General features: G+C 36.5%; 1 protein-coding gene across 1 annotated transcript; it reads left to right on the top strand.

Moving 5' to 3' along the window:
* Positions 1 to 829: 829 nt before the first annotated feature.
* Positions 830 to 18796, top strand: PNISR (PNN interacting serine and arginine rich protein). Its single transcript, XM_034409055.3, has 12 exons — positions 830 to 959; positions 4640 to 4748; positions 6638 to 6823; positions 8652 to 8878; positions 11896 to 12082; positions 12380 to 12570; positions 12949 to 13083; positions 13655 to 13754; positions 14384 to 14437; positions 15615 to 15785; positions 17072 to 18182; positions 18446 to 18796. Exons 2-12 carry the CDS (start codon positions 4661 to 4663, stop codon positions 18471 to 18473), a joined length of 2478 nt encoding a protein of 825 aa, XP_034264946.1. The 5' UTR covers positions 830 to 959; positions 4640 to 4660; the 3' UTR covers positions 18474 to 18796.
* Positions 18797 to 19288: the final 492 nt, after the last annotated feature.

Here is a 19288-nt window from a genome sequence, read left to right as displayed (position 1 = left end):
CTTACTATTCAAAAAGTGAACTCCTACTCAAGCCTAAAAGGCCATTAACTTGGTTTAAACAAGGTTTCAATTGCCCCCATTAAAAATAAAATGGTCCCACCTTGGGAACCACTGATTTAAAGTGACAATAAAGTTATTCTAAGTAAGTTTCAAGTATACAGCTCGTTTCTCAAGGAGAGAAAATGTATTAATTAAAGGTAAACTAAAATAGATGTATTTTTCACGCGATGCCCGTTTTTTTGGAAGTTAAGCCTCGCTGTGTCTTTAAAAAAACCTCATCTAGTCTCTAATATTTACACAACTCTTAAGTGCTTAGAGCTACTAAAATTCGGACGATCAGAAGATGGCAACAAAAACCAGTCTCTTTGCTTGCTAAATAGCGGATGTGCAGATTTTTGCAGCCGTTATTTAACTCGTTTTAAAAGCGAGGAAAACCGTAGCCCAGGTCAAAATCAAACAAGCAACCGCAATTTCGACGGTGCTGACTGAAACGCTAAAGGAAGCGATGCGCATGCGTCAATAAGCAGCTCCACGTCCTTAGTAAAAATGGCGCGCAGAGAACACTTTCACCCAGGCGCTTGCGCGATACTTTCACTTGTTGGCAAACAAAAAAAAAATAGTGACCATAAAACTGACAGTTGAAAAAGATTCCTCGGAGATTCTAATGCCATGGCTGAGTAAGTTTCCCAGACGTTTGTAGTATCACTCCCATCAGCTGCTGCCAACGTTAGAGGAGCAGTTGGAACCCTTCCCCTCCAGATGTCCCTCCGCCCTGACTTAAGATGGCGGATAGACTCAAAGGGCAGGCTTTTCTCCGCCGGGTTGCAGTGACGTAAACTTGCTGTTCCGGGTGAGTGACAGCGGGCGCCATTTTGTGTGGTTAACGCAAAGCTAACCGGAGAGACGGGGCAGCCGAAGCGCTGCGAGTGTTACCGGTCAGCGCAGAAGGCGCGGGCGGGGTGAGTAACTGCCTGCGTAGCGGCTGCGTTTGAGAACAGGCGGAAGCCGGCCGGAGAGTTGATTATCCTTCCACCACTATTTGGATTCGGCGCTGAATTCCGAACAGGCGGAGCTCGCTGCGGCGAGGCAAAGGGGGTGGGGAAGAAGATGCAAGGCTGGTGCTCTGGGTTCGGATTAAGAACCCGAGAGGGGGGGGCGCTAGTCTACTTGGCTTCTCCGGGATGGCCGATCGTTTCCTAACAGGCGCATTCGCGGTAGTCGTAACCGGGCGGCGGGGGGAGGGGGGAGGGGCAGGGAAGGCGGGGAGAGAAGGGAAAAAAAACCCGACCTCGTTGTGCGCATGCGCCCTGATCTTGCTGGACTATCCAGGCGGCGGGCTGAGGTTGGGCTCGTTACGAGCTTTATGTGCGCGTGCGTTGAGGCCCCCTAATCTCAACGGGATAAATAGCCTGGATTGACACTTGGGGCGACGTTTTAGTTCTGTTGCCATGGTTGCCACGTGAGAAGGCCAGGAGCCAGGCGCGCGCTCACATTGTGTTGTAAACATGCTGGGCCGACCTTGTGCGGGATAGCTGATAGCTAGGAGATGAGTGAAAGGTGTGTGTGTGTGTGTGTGTCTCACAATGGAAAAAAGAACTTGTACTTAATATATTCTGATGTGGTTAGTCTCACCCAATGGGTGTTTATTCAGAAGGCGGCTTTTTCCAGTTTTAATAGGATCCCCCTGTCCACAAATGATTAAAATAGTACCCGAAATCCAGGTTGACAACTATTGGAAGTAGTTTGCCCAACTTCATGGGACATTGATATGAAACGCTAGAACTGCTCTGGGTCTGGATTTTGGTTTCAAAATGTAGAGTGGGACTCTGTCTGCCCCAGTTCAGGGAATCCAACCCATAACGGCTGAAAAAAATGATAACCTCACTTCGGTTGTAGGAAAGGGAACAAAAGCAACTCTGATGAGAAGCGCAAGCTAAGTTGTAAATAACAATTCCTTTGCTTGTCTCTAGATTAGGTCCCCCTGTTTTTCCTTGTGGGCTGCAGGTGACTAACAGAGATTTGTCATTTTAGTGGAATAAATAACCCTGGTCAATTTACTTTCAGAAATGGTGGTGGTGGTGTAAACAAAAGCAGCATAATTAGATGTATTAGTGCAGATATCCATGTCATATTCCTAACTTTGTAATGTAATGCCATTTTCATATCACATTTCAGACTGTACATTTCTCAGAATATGTTCTTAAAATAGGAATACTCATCTGTGGCGGAGGGCACTATTTTTTAACTTTCAATTTCTAAACGAAATCAGAAATTACCATATTTGAACTCAAAATTTCTGTTGCCAAACAAGACATTTGTTAAGTGAATTTTGCCCCATTTTATGACCTTTCTTGCCACAGTTAAGTGAATCCCTGCAGTTGTTAAGTTAATAACACAGTTGTTAAGTGAATCTGGCTTCCCCATTGACTTTGCTTGTCAGAAGGTTGCAAAAGATGTGCACCTACCACGGGATGCTGCAACTGTCATAAATATGAACCAGTTGCCAAGCATTCAAATTTTGATCACATGACCATGGGGACGCTGCAACAGTTTCTAAGTGTGAAAAATGGTCATATCACTTTTTTCATAGCTGTTGTAACTTCGAATGGTCACTAAATGAACTGTTGTAATTCAAGGATTACCTATATTTGTTTTAGATTCATTGATGATTTTGCATGAATCTGTCATTATTTTTCAAGTTTTCTGATTGTACTATGTTAGGAAAATATGTATGTGGTGCTTAAGAAGTTTTTGAGCTTACAAACTTTATTTACCATACTTCAACTCAATGTTCAGTAAACTGAAGGTGTTTTATATTAAGTTGTTATTTTTTTGTAAAGAAACATTGTGATATGTTGAATCAGTGGCTAAGAGAAATATCATAAATGAAAATAGCATGAACTAAGGGATTCTTTCTTGCATGCTTATTATATACTCAATATTATTTTGTCAGTGGTTTACTCTCCCAAACTTGTTTCAATTTAGTTTCTGAACGTTTCATTATCAGACTAGGTAACATCATCAGCATGATTTTTTGTCCTATTCTTCTTAGCTTATAATGTCTTGTGTGCCAGTGTGATCAGTTGGACCAATAAAGAAAAGTAATTTCTTTATAGACAAAAAACAGCTAGAACTGGCTATATTTCATGGAATGTGTGTTCTTGCTTAAATGTTTGAAGATTTTCTCTTCATCTGAAGAATTTTGTACTTCAGCTACTTCAATTTTCCCAGCACTTTCTGCTGTTACTGATTTTCCCACTAACCTGCCCATTTCTGAACTTTCCTGAAGCATAAAATCTTGATTTAACATATTTTCTCGCATTATTTCAGGGAGGTGTGCAGGCCCAAATGTTGTCTATTGCATCCAAATTTGATCTTATCTTCCATAAAAATGGAAAGTGGAAGCAGGAAGTTACACATTTTAAAGTTGTAGGCATCTAGTAATGTGCATGTTGTGGCTATTAAGTTATAATCTTTTTTTTTTTTGCATATTTTAGGTGAGTCCTAGGTTTGCTGCAAAAATACATAGAGAAAGTGCATGCCACCAATAGGGAGAGGACAAAATCATTAATACTGGCATTGTGACATTGCAACTATGTTTTGTCTTTTAGGAGTTGTAGGATTGTTCTTGATTCTTCTGGATGTTGAAACACTTTATATATCCACCAAAGCTTTATTCACAGATTTGAGCAAATTCTGGCATAAAGTAGTATTTTGATAATTAGACGTGCTCAACAAATATGCCTTACAATCAAATAGAGTCTGAATTCCATGATAAAATTACTGTGGTGGAACCAAGAAAATTAGGCAATTTGAATATGATTTTAAAAGATAATGGGGAATATGTGAAATTATAAAATAAATATGTAAGAAAGTATGATTAGGATAACTTCGCAGATTTATGCCTGTTTGCTACAAAAGTCTGTATACCAAATAAAGCATTGCATTTCATGTAGTCTGAATGCAGTATTTAATGGTGCAAAGGGATTGAAAATTAAACTTGTACACTATGTATAATGTGATGTAGCATTGTTCAGAGTTGTGTAATCTTCATAGGAACCATTTGAAGAGAGGAGAAAATAATTTTCCAACAGCGGTTATCTAGTTTATAGTTATCAGATTTGTTTTTATGATTAGGCCACCGAGCTAAAATGGTGTGACTCAAAGAAAAGTATAGTTGACATTCTTAGCCCCAGTAAATAAGGGTTTTTTCTCATTTATTTCATTTACTCCTCCTGTTTTCGAAAGATTTTTGTATAAATGATGGCTGTTTAAAAAATATAGCAGAAAATCAAATTAAAATAATTGGAAACTAAAACTCATGGCTTTTAAATTCTGAAGGTCAACCCAGGATGGCAGATCTTATAGCACTTTACATTTAATAGATAATTTTTGCAATCAGAATGGTAAAATACTTACATTCAAATATTTTTGTTTGATGTTGCAAATTTCAGAGAAATCCTATATAGTTTCTGTGGAATGTTTTGATCACAAGAATATCATTTTAAAAATCCTTTGGAACAAGGTTCGGATAACTTTGAATGGGTAGTTTGGAAAAGGTTGGATGTCACTGTACACAGTTGAATGGCTTAAAGTGAAGCTTGTACTCAAATTTGAAATGTTATTTTTGCTCCAATAGAGAACATATAAATAATTAAAGATGTGGGATCAAGGTGGGCAGCCTTGGCAACAGTGGCCTTTGAATCAGCAACAATGGATGCAGTCATTTCAGCATCAGCAAGATCCAAGTAAGTAAATAGCTGTGATTGTGGTTTCAGCATTAAAGTTAAGATATTAATCCACATTTTATAAACTGGGTTAGAATGTTACTCTCTCATTCACATAGAAAAGATTGCTAGTGATGAGTTCACACAGACAAATATAACCTGTTAGATCAAAACCCAACAAACTATTCTTTAGTGTTTACAATCTTTTGAAAGTTGTTACAGGTTGCTTCTATATTGCTTGTAAGAACTCCTTCAGACTCTTAAGTGAATAGGAGAAAATGCTGGTAAGCAGCAATATGTGCTGAGCTAATGATTTATTCTCTATCCCAGTATGCCTTTATTGAAATTCTTAAACAACATCTTCTTCCAGTGAGCATTTTGCAACTCGCTAATATACAATGAAGGTGTTTTGAACTATTATAATATCTAAGTCAGCTATATATATGTAACAATACTGACAAATACAGAAAGACTATTTGAGACTCTAAATCTTTTGAATCTTATGCATATTGGAAGTTCTGGTGGTTCTCAAAAACCATATTTTCAAAATACATTGTATTGTAGACTTTCTAAACACTTTTCTCTTTCAAATTTGAGGTATTTTTCTTCATTTTATAGTGCAGCCCTCAAACAAATTTTAAATTGTTCAGTATTTTGCCCAAATGCATGCTTATCCTTCAACAGTAATATGTAAAATAATACAGGGAGAAGCTGGTTAAAAGAGTTTCTTGCTCTTTGATCCTTACCCCTTTAAGACAGGGTTGTTCAAAAAGTGAGGTGTACCTCCCTCAGGGAGGTGCAGACTGAACCCAGAGGAGGTTTTTAGTTACACTGTTGGAACAAATCCACCTTTCTCAAAGATTCATTTTTTGTTTTCATAGTTCATTATGTTCATTTTGGTGTTTGGATTTTTAGTGGAGGTGTGTATGTTAAGATTACATTAAGAGAGGTTTGATGGCGAAAAGAACATGAGCTCCTCCTTTAAGATGAGGTGGGCAACTTTCTTGTGCAGGAGCTTTACTAACTTGACTTCTGAGACTTGGAAAGAATATATTCAATAATGTTATGTCACATCACTGGAATTAGAGGTTCCTCTTTTTTGCCCTTTTATTTATTGGTGATAGGGTTAAGGGGCAAAAAGGTGCACCTCGAGAAGCTTAAGTCACCCATTTTGCTATTTAAAATCCCCATACTCATAAGAAATGTTGGGCCCATCCACTTGCAAGTGGTGGGATCTCTACTTTTTTCTTTATAATATGCTTTATTTTATCCAAACAAGCTACATGCATGCCTTTTCCTTTGTATGTTCATGATATTTTTCTGTTAGGTTGTTAATAGCTTTTTATTCTTTTATAAAACAAGAAAGTAGAAAAGAACAAATTGTCTATATATTCATCATATCCGGCAGATCTGGATGTTCTAACTTGAGGCCAGTGTTCCAGTTCTGTTAATTGTTACATTGTTGCAACAAACCAATACTCTGCCTGAATATTACAATTATTTCTTTCAGAAGTAGTGTTTTGTAGAAGAGTAAGAAGAAAAGGCACATCTATTTCAGTGATCTCTCTTGATCTCTCTCATTCATTCACTCTCATGGGATATCAGTTTATATCAATGTTTAGATAGGTGCTTAAATTTTTAAAACGCATTGAAACTGGCCCATGTTCAGGATTGAGTTGTAAAGCTTTGCATATTTTTTCAGTAATAAGTTCTTAATTCAGGAAAGCTCAAATTTCTCAGTAGGTCAGTGGAGAATTGCTGTATGGGGTGTGGTATCAATGTTTAGAGGCCTCCGAAATATAGTCATAAATGATGCAGATTTTTTAAATGGAGGATTGGAGTATGAATAAAATTCAATTCTTGATTGTGTTGTGGAAATCTATATATTGAAAATCTAATTCTGTTTCTAGGCCAAATTGACTGGGCTGCATTAGCTCAGGCATGGATTGCTCAGCGGGAAGCATCGGGGCAGCAGGGTGTGGTAGAACAGCAAGGAATGATGCCAAATGGCCAGGAGATGACAGGAATGGAACCTGGTCCAAACAACCATGGTAATTTTCAGAATGATCCAAATTTCAACAGGATGTGGCAGCCAGGTATGTTGTTGGTCCTCCCCCCCCCTTCCTAGTTGTGGATACAATTCTTACATGAGCACTACTACAAATTAAATCTGATTTAGTTTGCAAAATTCTTATCAATACTGGCCAGAATTGAGTTAGGACAAAATTTCTTTTCTGGTAAGGACAAGAAGCATTGATTCTTCCAAATAATTGTTGCTTATGGAGATATATGATATCTTATGGATTTCTCTGCCTCAGACTTCATATATTGATTCAGATTGTGATCAAAAAATAATCTGCAGATACTTTGAAAATCAAGCTTTGTAATGTGATTATACTTTAAATTATTAGAAAGGTTACATAAATTCAGAGTTGTTTAGACAGGCATAAACATTGAAAAGGGCTAACAATAAACTAACAGGACAGAGTTATTCCCATAGTTCCCCAACAATTTTATTCGGTTCAATGCTAGCTCCCCAAAGCATTTTAGAATAGTTTTTATTGAAACAGTTTCTGCTGCTTGAATAAAAAAACAAAAAACAAATTAACTTGCTGAGTGAAAGTAAAGAATATTCATTGGTTTTTGAATTTAACAGAAATTTATAGCAGAAATTACCATTGATAAAGGAATATATGTACTGTAAAAAGGTTGCAATAAGCAATTGAATCAATTTTTAAAAATACATTTTTAGACAATAGTATTTTAAAGAACAGTTCACCTTCAATTGAGGGGTAATATCAATTTATGTTGGACACAGATGTGAGGAAATTTTTCATTGGGTCAGCCATAGTTCTTGTTTCAGACAAGTTACACATTGTCATGTTTATCTTATACAAATACCTGCATGCCTTTTAACGAATTTGCAAAAACTGGGCTTGTTCTCTTTGGGCTGTTTGTGTGTGTATGTGTGTTGACATCTTGGCATTCAATATTATTCTTCCTGACTTTTTGCCATTTTGGGATTAATTGTACTAATTATAGAACCGGTTTTTCAAAGTGTTCACTAGAAGAAGACAGAATATTTATTTTAAATATTGTGATGTTGTTGCAGCTGGTCTTACTACTTTAAAATTTTAAATATGTCCATATTCTGTAACATAGATGAAAGAATTGTGGCTTCACAAATATAATTGAACTTCAATTTCTGATATCCATTATTTTACTATACTTGCTAGGACTCTTGTGAGTTGGACTTCAGAAACATGGAGTACCATACATAAAGTCATCAATTTCTGCTGTGTGAGATAACCAGTTTCTACAAAAATGACGTTCTTTTGGGCCTCTTTTTTCAACTAAAGTTGATCCCTAGAAAGTGCTCTCCAGATTCATTGAACTACTACTTTGTCAGCCATATCCAGAATTGCCATTGGTTATATGCACTGAGGATGCTGAAAGTGATAATTCACCATAGCTGGAGATGCTGACATAAATTATTATTCTCCAGAGGAATACTGTGTTAGTTTAGCCAACATAAACAAGAGTTTTGTGGCAACTTAAACACTAATATTATTATTATGTATTATTACATAGCTTTTGTAGTTCACATCCATTTTATTTGACATCAATATTTTCTTTGATGATGGAGATTATTCTTATCTCTATCCTTGGAAATTGCATTTCAGATCTGAAAGGCCAGATTGAGTTGGAAAAATTAGCTGATATAATATAGACTTTCCCTGTAATAGGTGTTGTGATTTGCTTAAATACTGTTCATACAAAGGACTACTAAACATAGTTTGGATTCATGCAAAAATGGAAACCAAAAATGTTTAATGATACACCCTTCATTATAAAAATCAATACAGCCTGATTAAACACTGATTAAAATTATTATTAACATTTTTTGTTATGACATCAAAACAGAATGGAACATACCCCACCAGCCGCCTCATCCGCCTCCAGAACAGCCATGGATTCCTCCAGCCCCTGGATCAATGGATATTGTTCCTCCATCTGAAGACAGTAACAGTCAGGACAGTGGGGAATTTGCCCCTGACAACAGGCATATATTTAATCAAAATAATCACAACTTTGGGGGACCACCACCTGATAACTTTGCAATGGGGCCAGTGAACCAGTTTGACTATCAGGTGAAACATTTGTTATTTTAATAATAAGCATGTGGAGTTCCGGCAGCATTGCTCTAAAGCAGATTTCAACAGAGTTTACTTGTTTATTAAAATAGATTTGTTACAAACATTTACCCAGCTCAATTAATTGTTCTACCAACTGTATTCTTTATCAGATTGGTTAGGATACTGTACATAAATTGAGCTACACTGGATTAGTGTGATGTGTTCTGTTTGGGATCACTTATGAAAGGTCTGAGAAAGTTCAGCTGCTGGCAAATGTAAATTTTATTTACATGATACTTTTATCTGCTTTTATAATTTTTACTTAGTTTTGTTTGGGAGGGGTCTTTTTTTGTTTTTGTTTTGCTTTTAAACTCCCCAGGTGATATTTATAAATCAAAAAGTATATGGGATAGCTGTGTTTATATAAAACAGATTCATGTTTTGTAAAGGAGAAAAATATTAACATCACATGGATGCGATTAATTACTTATTACTAAAACTAAGAAAATAAGCCTGAAAATATGTTGAGATTCTCCCTATTAATTCTCTGGATAAATAATAGTTTTGTAAATAAATTATGTATAAAGAATATAAAGATTAACATAAAGGTAAATATTGTATAGAATCACGATGCATACACCTTTAGCCACTCTGAAATTGGAGTTAAGTCAGAACTATAGAATACAATTTTATTTAGTTCATCTGTTTTGGGCTAGCTAGTTAAAAAACATGCTGGAGCACTTTTATATACCTAGGCATTCCCATTCATTTTGGTGAAAACAGAGAATTAGTCTCTAGATTGAAAGGAGGGTGGGGCACGAGAATTTCTGCACATTTGTTATCTGCATGTTTCTGGATGTTATATCTATGAATGGAGTCCTTGGTACGACTTAGACAGCATTAAGTGTATTGTTTCAGGAGCACAAGGTATAGCTACATTTTTCTCAGTTAATGGCTAGTGCTATACTAAAATTTGGTGTTACATTTCATAGATATTTACAAAGTAAATGAAGAGATTGTTCATAATAAGTTAACTTTTTATGTCCTTATATAGTTCATTAAAAGTTGCAAACTATAATTTATTTGGTAGATTGGTCATCTGAAGTTTTGAATAAAGTGTATCCCATCCCATAGACCCACATTGATGTAGTAATGGAATTGAGATTGAAGACACAATTGATGAAGGCTATCTAACTGTCTAACTATCACTGTCTAACAATTACTGGTAGATATAATTTAGGGAAGGTAGAACAATGAAATGATTCACTAGCTTTCTGTAGCAGCTTTTCTTTTAACAGTAACAAAATGCAACTGAAATTTATTATTTATTTAGTGTATGGCAAATATATAGACTTATAGCAGTTGAAATGTTAATAACCAGACCACCCAATGTGATGAATATTTTGTCGAGGAGCACCACAGTCACACACGGATCCTGTTCAGAGTTGACCAAAGCTGGCGAGAAAGGTCAAAACCTGGCATCTTTTGTGTAGGGTCATCTATGTAACTGCCTGTATCTGGGCATTCAGCAGTCCATTTGGCTTTCCACTGTGTGTTGATGTCAAAGTTGTTAGATAATTTTGTTGTACTCCTTCACCAAGGCTTCCTGCCTTCGTAGAGCTGGTGGTGCAATGGGGCTCAAGACAGGCAGGCAGCAGTAGATTTTAATCTGTTGCCATATAGAGAGAGAGCCAGGAGTTCTACAAAGATGTCTGGCTGCCAACTGTCGTTAACTGCCAATTCTTCAATGTAGTCTGGCTGCCAGTTGTTGCTAGACATTTGGTTCACACTTCTGTGCTATCCAGGGTGCACCACGAGGAGGCGAACTAGCATCACACCCCGCAACTGAAATGAATTCATTTCTTAAATCACATTTCCTGAAGAGCTGATAGCACTTAAAACATATAAAAGAAAATCCCAAAGCATTAGGAAAACATTAGATGGTTTTATTTCTGATAATGAGTAAATTTTATTTCCTGAAATCATGATAAATGTTTTAAAAGAATGCATGTTCCCTCCTCACACATACTCTGAAAAATGATTATACTCAGATTTCAGTAATATGCAAATACTTTTAAAAAAGACAAAAATTGCTTGATTGTATAAATCCTTTAAAAACAGTATGGGCAGTTTTCTTATAATTATTTTTCATTAAAAGGAAAAAACCAATGTGCATGTACACCATGCTTTTAATGACCAGCATTGTAAATTGAGTATTTGACAACTGATGTTAAACTTACTTAAATAAAATATGTCAATTTTTGCTTAAGAAGTGAGAATTGATCATGAGAATTTGACCTAATAAATTAATTAGATTTGTTCACTTGCATATGCATGATAATTCATTTATATAATAGAAAAACCATACAGTATCATAAGCTAGTTAGAAGAACACGTGATTTAATTCCCTTTGCCTATCAAAATTACTTCAGAAAAATAAGAATGTTTGGTATATTCTGATGACCTATAAATAAATGCCAAGCCCCCAATAAAATAAAAAATAATGTATGTTCCTATAGATCTCTTGGGTCTCTATTTCCTCAATGGAAGATTCCAGCTCCATTGTTTTTAAAACTTTCTAATGTCATAATATAATACAGCATGGGCTTCTCTTTTACAAAATTACTTTTTAAATGGTAAAAATCCCTTTTTTGGTTCATTAACCTTTGCGTTCTCCCTAAAGTACTCCGGACTCACTAGTGGAAACAAAAAATATTCTATACAGAGATCAAGTCCTTTTCTTTTTCCTTTCCTTTCCTTTCCTTTCCTTTCCTTTCCTTTCCTTTCCTTTCCTTTCCTTTCCTTTCCTTTCCTTTCCTTTCCTTTCCTTTCCTTTCCTTTTCCTTTTCCTTTTCCTTTTCCTTTTCCTTTTCCTTTCCTCTTTTCTTTTCCTATCCTTTCCTTTCCTCTCTTTTCTTTTCTTTTCTTTTCTTTTCTTTTCTTTTCTTTTCCATTTCACCTTTTTACTGAGAAACTGTTAGGGGAATCTGTAGCATTGAGTTAAAGAAAAATGAACTTCATTACTTTTTCAGCATGGGACCACTTTTGGTCCACCTCAAGGTGGGTTTCATCCACCTTACTGGCAGCCTGGACCGCCAGGGCCCCCAGGACCTCCAGCACCTCCTGCGCCTCCTCCAAATAGAAGGGAAAGGCCAGCATTTAGAGATCGCCAGCGATCACCCATCACATTGCCCGTGAAACAGGAACCCCCTCAAATTGGTATGTTGTCACCATATTTAGTTTAATGTATGTGATGCACACATTTTGAAAATACAAGTTGTTGGTTGCGGAGTTTCATGGCCCGTAACAGTTATGCATACTGTACTTAATTTCACTTATCTGTGCTTCATCTTAAATAGAACAACTTATGGACCTTCAGCTACAGCCTAACCAATGTTCTCCGATATGGCCCATGGAAAGAATTATAAAACTTATTAGAGACTGTTAACTTTTAAAAACCCTGATAGGGCTCAGAAAGTATGCATTTATTAAGTAATTTATTTTATGATGCTGTAGATGCTGTTAAACGTAGAACGCTACCTGCTTGGATTCGTGAGGGCTTAGAGAAGATGGAAAGGGAAAAACAGAAGAAGCTAGAAAAAGAGAGAATGGAACAGCAGCGTTCTCAACTGTCTAAAAAGGAAAAGAAGGAAATTACAGAACCAGGAGAAGAGGGTGGACCTCGGTTACCACAGAAAAGTAAATTTGTAAGTGAGAAAATTCCCGTACAGTATGTACAAGTTTGCATATTTAAAATGCTTCATTTTAATTTTTTTTTTTTTAGAAAATAAAGTTGTATTTTACCAACTGTTGGTAGCACAGGCAGGAGTTTGTCCATACTTTTCCTAATTTGTCAGGCTTCTAAAGCAGATGGGTAATTTTAATTGCAAGGTCCTGTCCAAAATACTGGCTTTGTTCTGGCAAAATGATGGGACGTGTCAGGCAGTCTTGATCGGGCAAAATAGACCTTAACTTCGTCATTTCCTTTTGCATCGATATCTTTTTTGATTTTGTCAGTGTGAATAGTCAACATTTGAAATATGAAAGTTCCTTGTTGAAGAGCTACATTTCTTGTTGTTTTATAGGATAGTGATGAAGAAGAGGATTTTGATAACGTAGAGGCTGTAAGTAGTGGAAAAGTCACCAGAAGCCCATCTCCAACTGCTCATGAGGAGCAGAGTGAACCAGAAATGACAGAGGAAGAAAAGGATTATCAGATGGTACAATTCATTTTTGGATCATTGTATTTGCCATACATTTGACTGTTGATATAATAGGATATAATATTGATATAATAGTTAAGAAAAAACAATTTTGTATTAAATTCTAATTTTTTTAACTTAATTGATAAAATTTAATTATAAATTTGTAATTTGAAAGAAATATATTTAAACTTAACTTAGGAAAGTTTCTTTTGATTGTTAATCGTTATTGAAATAAATCAATTAAAGATTTCATCCTTAGATATTCAGAAAAGCTGCTATTCTTTAGTTAAGTTATTCTAATGGAGACATCAAGCAACCGTTGCTAAATTTAAATTTTATTGGTGTGCTGATACATCTGTTGCATCAAAATGTGTTAAACTGAGAACTGTTACAAGGACGGTTTACTGTGGAACATTTTTTACTTGGTGTTTTGCATAGGATGCCATATAACTAGTTGGCATAAATATGCTGTTTCTTTTACTGTTAGCAAATACCTTTGTTATTTTTTTTTCAAGAAGTGAGATGCCTTGAATTGGGGTAGTTGAAAATAGCATCTGAATCAATGTTTATCTTTAAATTTGTTTAGATGTTGCTGACAAAAATGTTGCTGACAGAAATTCTACTAGATGTCACCAATGAAGAAATTTTTTATGTGGCTAAAGATGTCCATCGTAAAGCAATAAAAGGTATGTTTAGGCTTCTAATAGGTTCATTAATTGTCCTTGTGCATGTCTTGTAATAGTTTAAAGTATATAAGCATATGTTCATATATAATATCTGTACCTAAAATAATTTAAATGTAAAGTTCCAAAAATTCATTTGTAATCATATATTGTTGTTCTGCATTAAATATTTTTTCAACTTAACTTTTTAAAAATTGTGTTGAGTTTTTAAATAGAATTTTCTAGTTGAAATTTAGATGAGCAAAAAAACTTCTATAAGTCAAACTTGTATAATTAAATGTTTTTGTGATCCTGCTATTCAGCTTTTTTTAAAAAAACAGTAATCTGATTTCATATAACTCTGAATAAATTAATTAATATACTGATTGCAGATAAAATGTATTACTCTGTTAATGCCTTACTCTAAAGAACTGCCTTTTTAATTGTATCCATTATTAATTTACAGTTTAAATTTCTAAACTATCATGGCCAGAAATTACTGGGCTTTCAATGGATGATACGTGTTTAATGTTTTTTCTCTCCTCCACAAAACAGCAATAGTAGTAGATTTAACAATACCATAGACTCTCATGACTATGAAAACGTGGCTATTTGTGTTAACATGTTGTTCCTGTTGTTGATGTGATACAAAGCTCCTGCAAAACAGCTGGCACAGTCCAGTGCATTGGCTTCCCTCACTGGACTTGGTAAGTATGTTCCTGATTTTTGAGAGGGACTTAATGGGGAGAGCTGTCGCTTGCATTCCTAAATATGTATTGAAACAAGAGTGAAACTATCCAATATGCATTAGGCAAGCATCAAGTAATTTAGGACTTATCTCACAAAAGTTATACTGAAATCTGAAAACTCCAGTACTCTTTCTGTGCAAGCCTTCCCTGAGGTTGGAGGTTGGGTGTTTTTGGCCAGATATCTAATATGGTATCTAAAATACAATGGACTTGAATTATTTGTATTATTTTTTTAAACTTTACTGTGTTAGTGTATGTTTAAATTTAAAAAACCCACAATAACACCTACTACTTTGTCTTGCCAAAAATCCCACACAACAAAATGCATATTTTGAATTCTCATAGCTAGTGCTTGATATTAGAACATGCTGGATATGAAATTCAGAATTGCATCCTATGTTGTAATAGATTGTGTAAAAACTTTGCATGTCAGTGTAATATTGATAATGCTGTCGTATTATTGTGACATTAAATAAATATATTATTTTGACCCCTATGATGAATTCTTTTGTTAGTTTAAATGTATTTGGAAAATAATTTTAAAATTAAGAACCTGGGAAAGAAAGTAAAGATGCTTCTGAACCAGATGCTCAAGATTACTTTCTACCAGTTTTTCAGATCTATCTTTTGGGGGAAGAGAAGTCCATTCCTATTGCATATCTGTACCTTTTTAATGTACAGTCTTTTCTGAACACTAGACAATTGATTGGCATTAGGACTTTTTAAAGCCCTGGATATTGAAGCTGACTGAAATCACTGTAACGATATCTTGAAGGACAGATCTTAGGCATTGCACTTCAGAGTCTATTTTCTTGCTGATGTATTCTAAGCATTTGGTACTGGCTCTGTAAAGAGCTTTTTCACTCATATTGAGCAGAAAGTATGTAATCTTAGCGATTGCTTGCTGGAAAACATGGCAAGCTATTCCGGATGAAGTAAAACCGATACTGAACAGCAGGTCAGATGTGTGGGCCTTGAACACTCCAGTCATCCAGCATTGGCACTTCCTCCAGAATAAGTGGCTTCTTCAGTGAAGAAGTGAAAGATGGGCAATATGCACTCCTCTTTGCCCTGCAGAAATATTAAGAACCAGGATTAATCTTTCCTCGTGATAGACTAGGCTTTATGCACGCAGGTGGACTGGGTGGTTATGGATCAGGAGACAGTGACGATGAGAGGAGTGACAGAGCCTCTGAGTCATCTGATACTGATGATGAGGAACTACGACACAGAATCAGGCAAAAACAAGAAGCATTTTGGAGGAAGGAGAGAGAACAGCAACTACTGCTAGAGAAACAGCTGGAAGGTATGTATATATGCATAGGGAGAGGAACTCTTATGCTTATATCATAATAATAATAATAACAATAATTTTATTTCTATACCGCCCTTCTCCCGAAGGACTCAGGGCGGTGTACAGCCTATTTAAAAACACAGACAAAACAACAATATAAAATTTAAAATAATTAAATAAAGTGGCTCAAATTTAAAACCCCAATAAATTTAAATACCCCAATTTAAAACTATTGTGTTGATAGTCCGGCCTGGCGGAACAACAGGATCTTCAATGCGCAGCGAAACACCCGGAGGTCGGAGATCTTACGAATTTCCGGGGGCAGTTCGTTCCACAGGGCTGGGGCTCCCACAGAGAAGGCCCTCCCCCTGGGCGTTGCCAGCCGACATAACTTGGCTGATGGCACCCTGAGGAGACCCTCTCTGTGGGAACAGACTGGTCGGTGGGAGGCTATTGGTGGCAGAAGACGGTCTCGGAGGTACCCGGGTCCTATGCCATGGAGCGCTTTAAAGGTGGTGACCAACACCTTGAATCGCACCCGGAAGACCACTGGGAGCCAGTGCAGCTCGCGCAGGAGGGGTGTCACATGGGCACAACGGGTTGCGCCCATAACCACCCGCGCGGCCGCATTCTGGATCAGTTGGAGCCTCCGAGTGCTCTTCAAGGGGAGCCCCATGTAGAGAGCATTACAATAGTCCAACCGGGAGGTGACAAGGGCATGAGTGACCGTGCGCAAGGCGTCCCGGTCCAGAAAGGGCTGCAACTGGCGAATCAGGCGAACCTGATAAAAGGCCCCCCTGGCCACGGCCGTCATGTGCCATATCAGGATATGTTAACCTCTTAATATGTTAACTCTGTGTAGCATTTCATGAGGCACTTAGGGCAGCAGCCTCTTTTGTGCACACATGCACAGATAAGGCCTTGAAATAGCCCTGCCATGCTATGTAATTGTTTTATACCTTAGCAATACAGATCCATAAGAGGCCTTACAACCACCTAATCAGATGATCTGCACAGGTCTAACTTATTATGTGATACTATATACCTAAGCAAAGCTATTGAACTTGTGATAAACTAATTGTAGGAAATCAGGTTATGGTTTCTTCTGTGTCTGTTGTATGTTCTCCTGAGAGTCATCCAGTGATTTTTGCTGCCATGGAACAATTGTGGAAGAATTACTATTCTAACACATTTTATCTTAACATTGTTACTGGCCAGAAGAATAGAAATAGTTACATATCTGTTCCACTTTATTTGTGTGATTTGGGATCTGTTTCTCCTTGGCACATATTTTACAGAAGAAAAGCTCCAAAATGAGAGAATTGCAAAAGAGATGAGTGAACTTGCCAGTAAAGAGCAAGGCAGCAATTCACCACTAGAAGATGTGAAAGAAGCTGAGGAGGAGGATGCATTTGGTGAAAAGAAAAAGTCTCCAAAAGAAACAACGCCAGACATCGAACCCAAAAAAGAGATTAAAGAAAAAGAGAGAGCAGGAAGGAGTAGGTCAAAAAGTTCAAGTAGTGCTAGTTCAAGTAATAATAGCAGAAGTAGCAGCAGTAGCAGCAGTAGCAGCACAGCTAGTAGTTCATCTTATAGTAGTAGTTCAGGTAGCAGTCGCAGCTCTACACATTCTTCCTCCCCCAAAAGAAAAAAAAGACGTAGTCACAGTAGGTCACCTAAAGTTAGGCGTAGCAGAAGTAGGAGCTATTCACATAGAAATAGAAGAGAAAGGAGCAGGAGCAGGGGTAAAGTAAGAGAAAGACAGAGATCTAGTAGACACAAGAGTATAGAAAGAAGGGAGAGGAGACGAAATCATAGTCCTTCCCATGACCGAAACTGGGAGAGACGTAGAAGTGATAGTCACTCAAGAGATAGACTTACTAGCCATTCTACTTGTAGTGGGAGTCGAGATAGGCATAAAAGTGAAGATCAGCACAGGAGCATAAGCGGGAACAGGCACAAACATAGTCATGATAGCAAAATTCAAGAAAGAAAAAAGGAACGCAGTAGGAGCATAGAGAAAGATAAAAAAAAGAACAGGGAGAGGGACCGAGATCAGGAAAAGCGCAGGGAGAAACAGAAAAAAGAAGACAAAGACAGTAAAACTGGGAATCATGAAGAGAGATTAAAAAGAAAAAGAGATAGCGAAAGAACTTTCTCTCGCAGTGATTCCTTGTCTTCAAAAATGTTAAGGCGTGATTCTAGGCAGGAAAGCAAGAAAAGTTCTACCAAAGAGAGCAAAAAGCATTCAGGTTCAGAATCTAGCACAAGGAGCAGTTCTGAGTCACGAGGCAGCAGCAAAGAAAAGAAGCCGAAGAAATCAAAGCATAGTCGGTCACGGTCCATGGAGAAATCTCAAAGGTCTGGTAAGAAGGCAAGCCGCAAACACAAGTCTAAATCACGATCAAGGTAGTATTCTTTTAAGTATTTTGCTTGATTTATATATTTCTTTATATTTCAATTCTTCATCATGCTTGCCTGCAACATATATATATATATATATGTATAAATATTTTGCAAATTAAACTAATTTCCATAGATTATCCTTCTGGTGGGATGGGGAGATACCTTTGATCGCTTTAAAAAAAAGAAATATAGTTATTAAGCCTAAAGTGTATGCTTTTTATGATTCTTTTCCCTTTAATTTTCCCCACTTTTTCTTTATTTTTCAGATCAATGACTCCTCGTCGTAAACGCTGAGGAATGATATGACACTAGTCATAATGATTTAAAAATTCCATGAGTTTTTAAGGGCTTGTCTCATTATAGAGGCTCATTATAGAGGCTACAGTTGTGGCTATGTAGATGGAAGCTGACCCCTTTTTTAACGAAAAGATCTGTAAATAGCTGTATTTTTTTGGAAACACTGCTCGGAGTTAAGTACTTGCTAGGAATTCTTTGTATTTACATTTTTCAAAACAGTAGTGCTTACCTAAGGCTATGAAATTTGTCATTCTCTTTCAGCTGTAATGTTCTAAATTGCTATTGAATGTATTGTGATGTCAATAAAGTTCTTTAGTTCATTTTTTTGTTTAAATTCTTCTATTTTTATTTATTTTAAATATTTATTTGCAAGGCATTTTTCCTTTGTAAAATGCTTAATAGTAGTTTAATTTCTGGGTTTCATCTTTGGATAAATCCGAGTCAATTCTCTGATAAAAGAGCTGTTTGGGAAAAACCCCAAAGGTTTTTGTTTTACTTTAATGGTATGCTTCATCATACTGTGTGTGAATGAAATGTGGATAATTACTGTAAGACATACCAAGACAGCCAAACAGAAATAGTAAGTTCAAGTAACTTAACTTACATGAAACAAGTTTATAGCTTTGCAACACTCTTCCTCCTATGATTGGAGAAGTTAATACTGCTTTTGACTCAGTCTCTTTCTGTAATTATAATTATAACCATAAAGGTCACTAAAATAACCTCGTGTTAAGAAGTTTAACTAGGTTCAATCTTACAACTTACCAACTAAGATGATGATTGCAAAATAAAAATGCTATTTATAACATCTT

The sequence above is a fragment of the Pantherophis guttatus genome, chromosome 1, assembly GCF_059756535.1.
Source record: "Pantherophis guttatus breed Tessera chromosome 1, ASM5975653v1, whole genome shotgun sequence".
Taxonomy (NCBI): domain Eukaryota; kingdom Metazoa; phylum Chordata; class Lepidosauria; order Squamata; family Colubridae; genus Pantherophis; species Pantherophis guttatus.
Note: the sequence above shows the minus strand (reverse complement) of the source record. Positions and strands in the feature narration are given on the sequence as shown.

What these genes read in the sequence shown, in the direction of transcription:
- PNISR (XM_034409055.3), top strand. Translation starts at nt 4,661, where the DNA reads ATGTGGGATCAAGGTGGGCAGCCTTGGCAACAGTGGCCTTTGAATCAG. An exon ending in TACCACAGAAAAGTAAATTT is followed by an intron (nt 12,571 to 12,948) that starts GTAAGTGAGAAA and finishes GTTGTTTTATAG; the next exon opens with GATAGTGATGAAGAAGAGGA. An exon ending in AAGTCTAAATCACGATCAAG is followed by an intron (nt 18,183 to 18,445) that starts GTAGTATTCTTT and finishes TTTATTTTTCAG; the next exon opens with ATCAATGACTCCTCGTCGTA.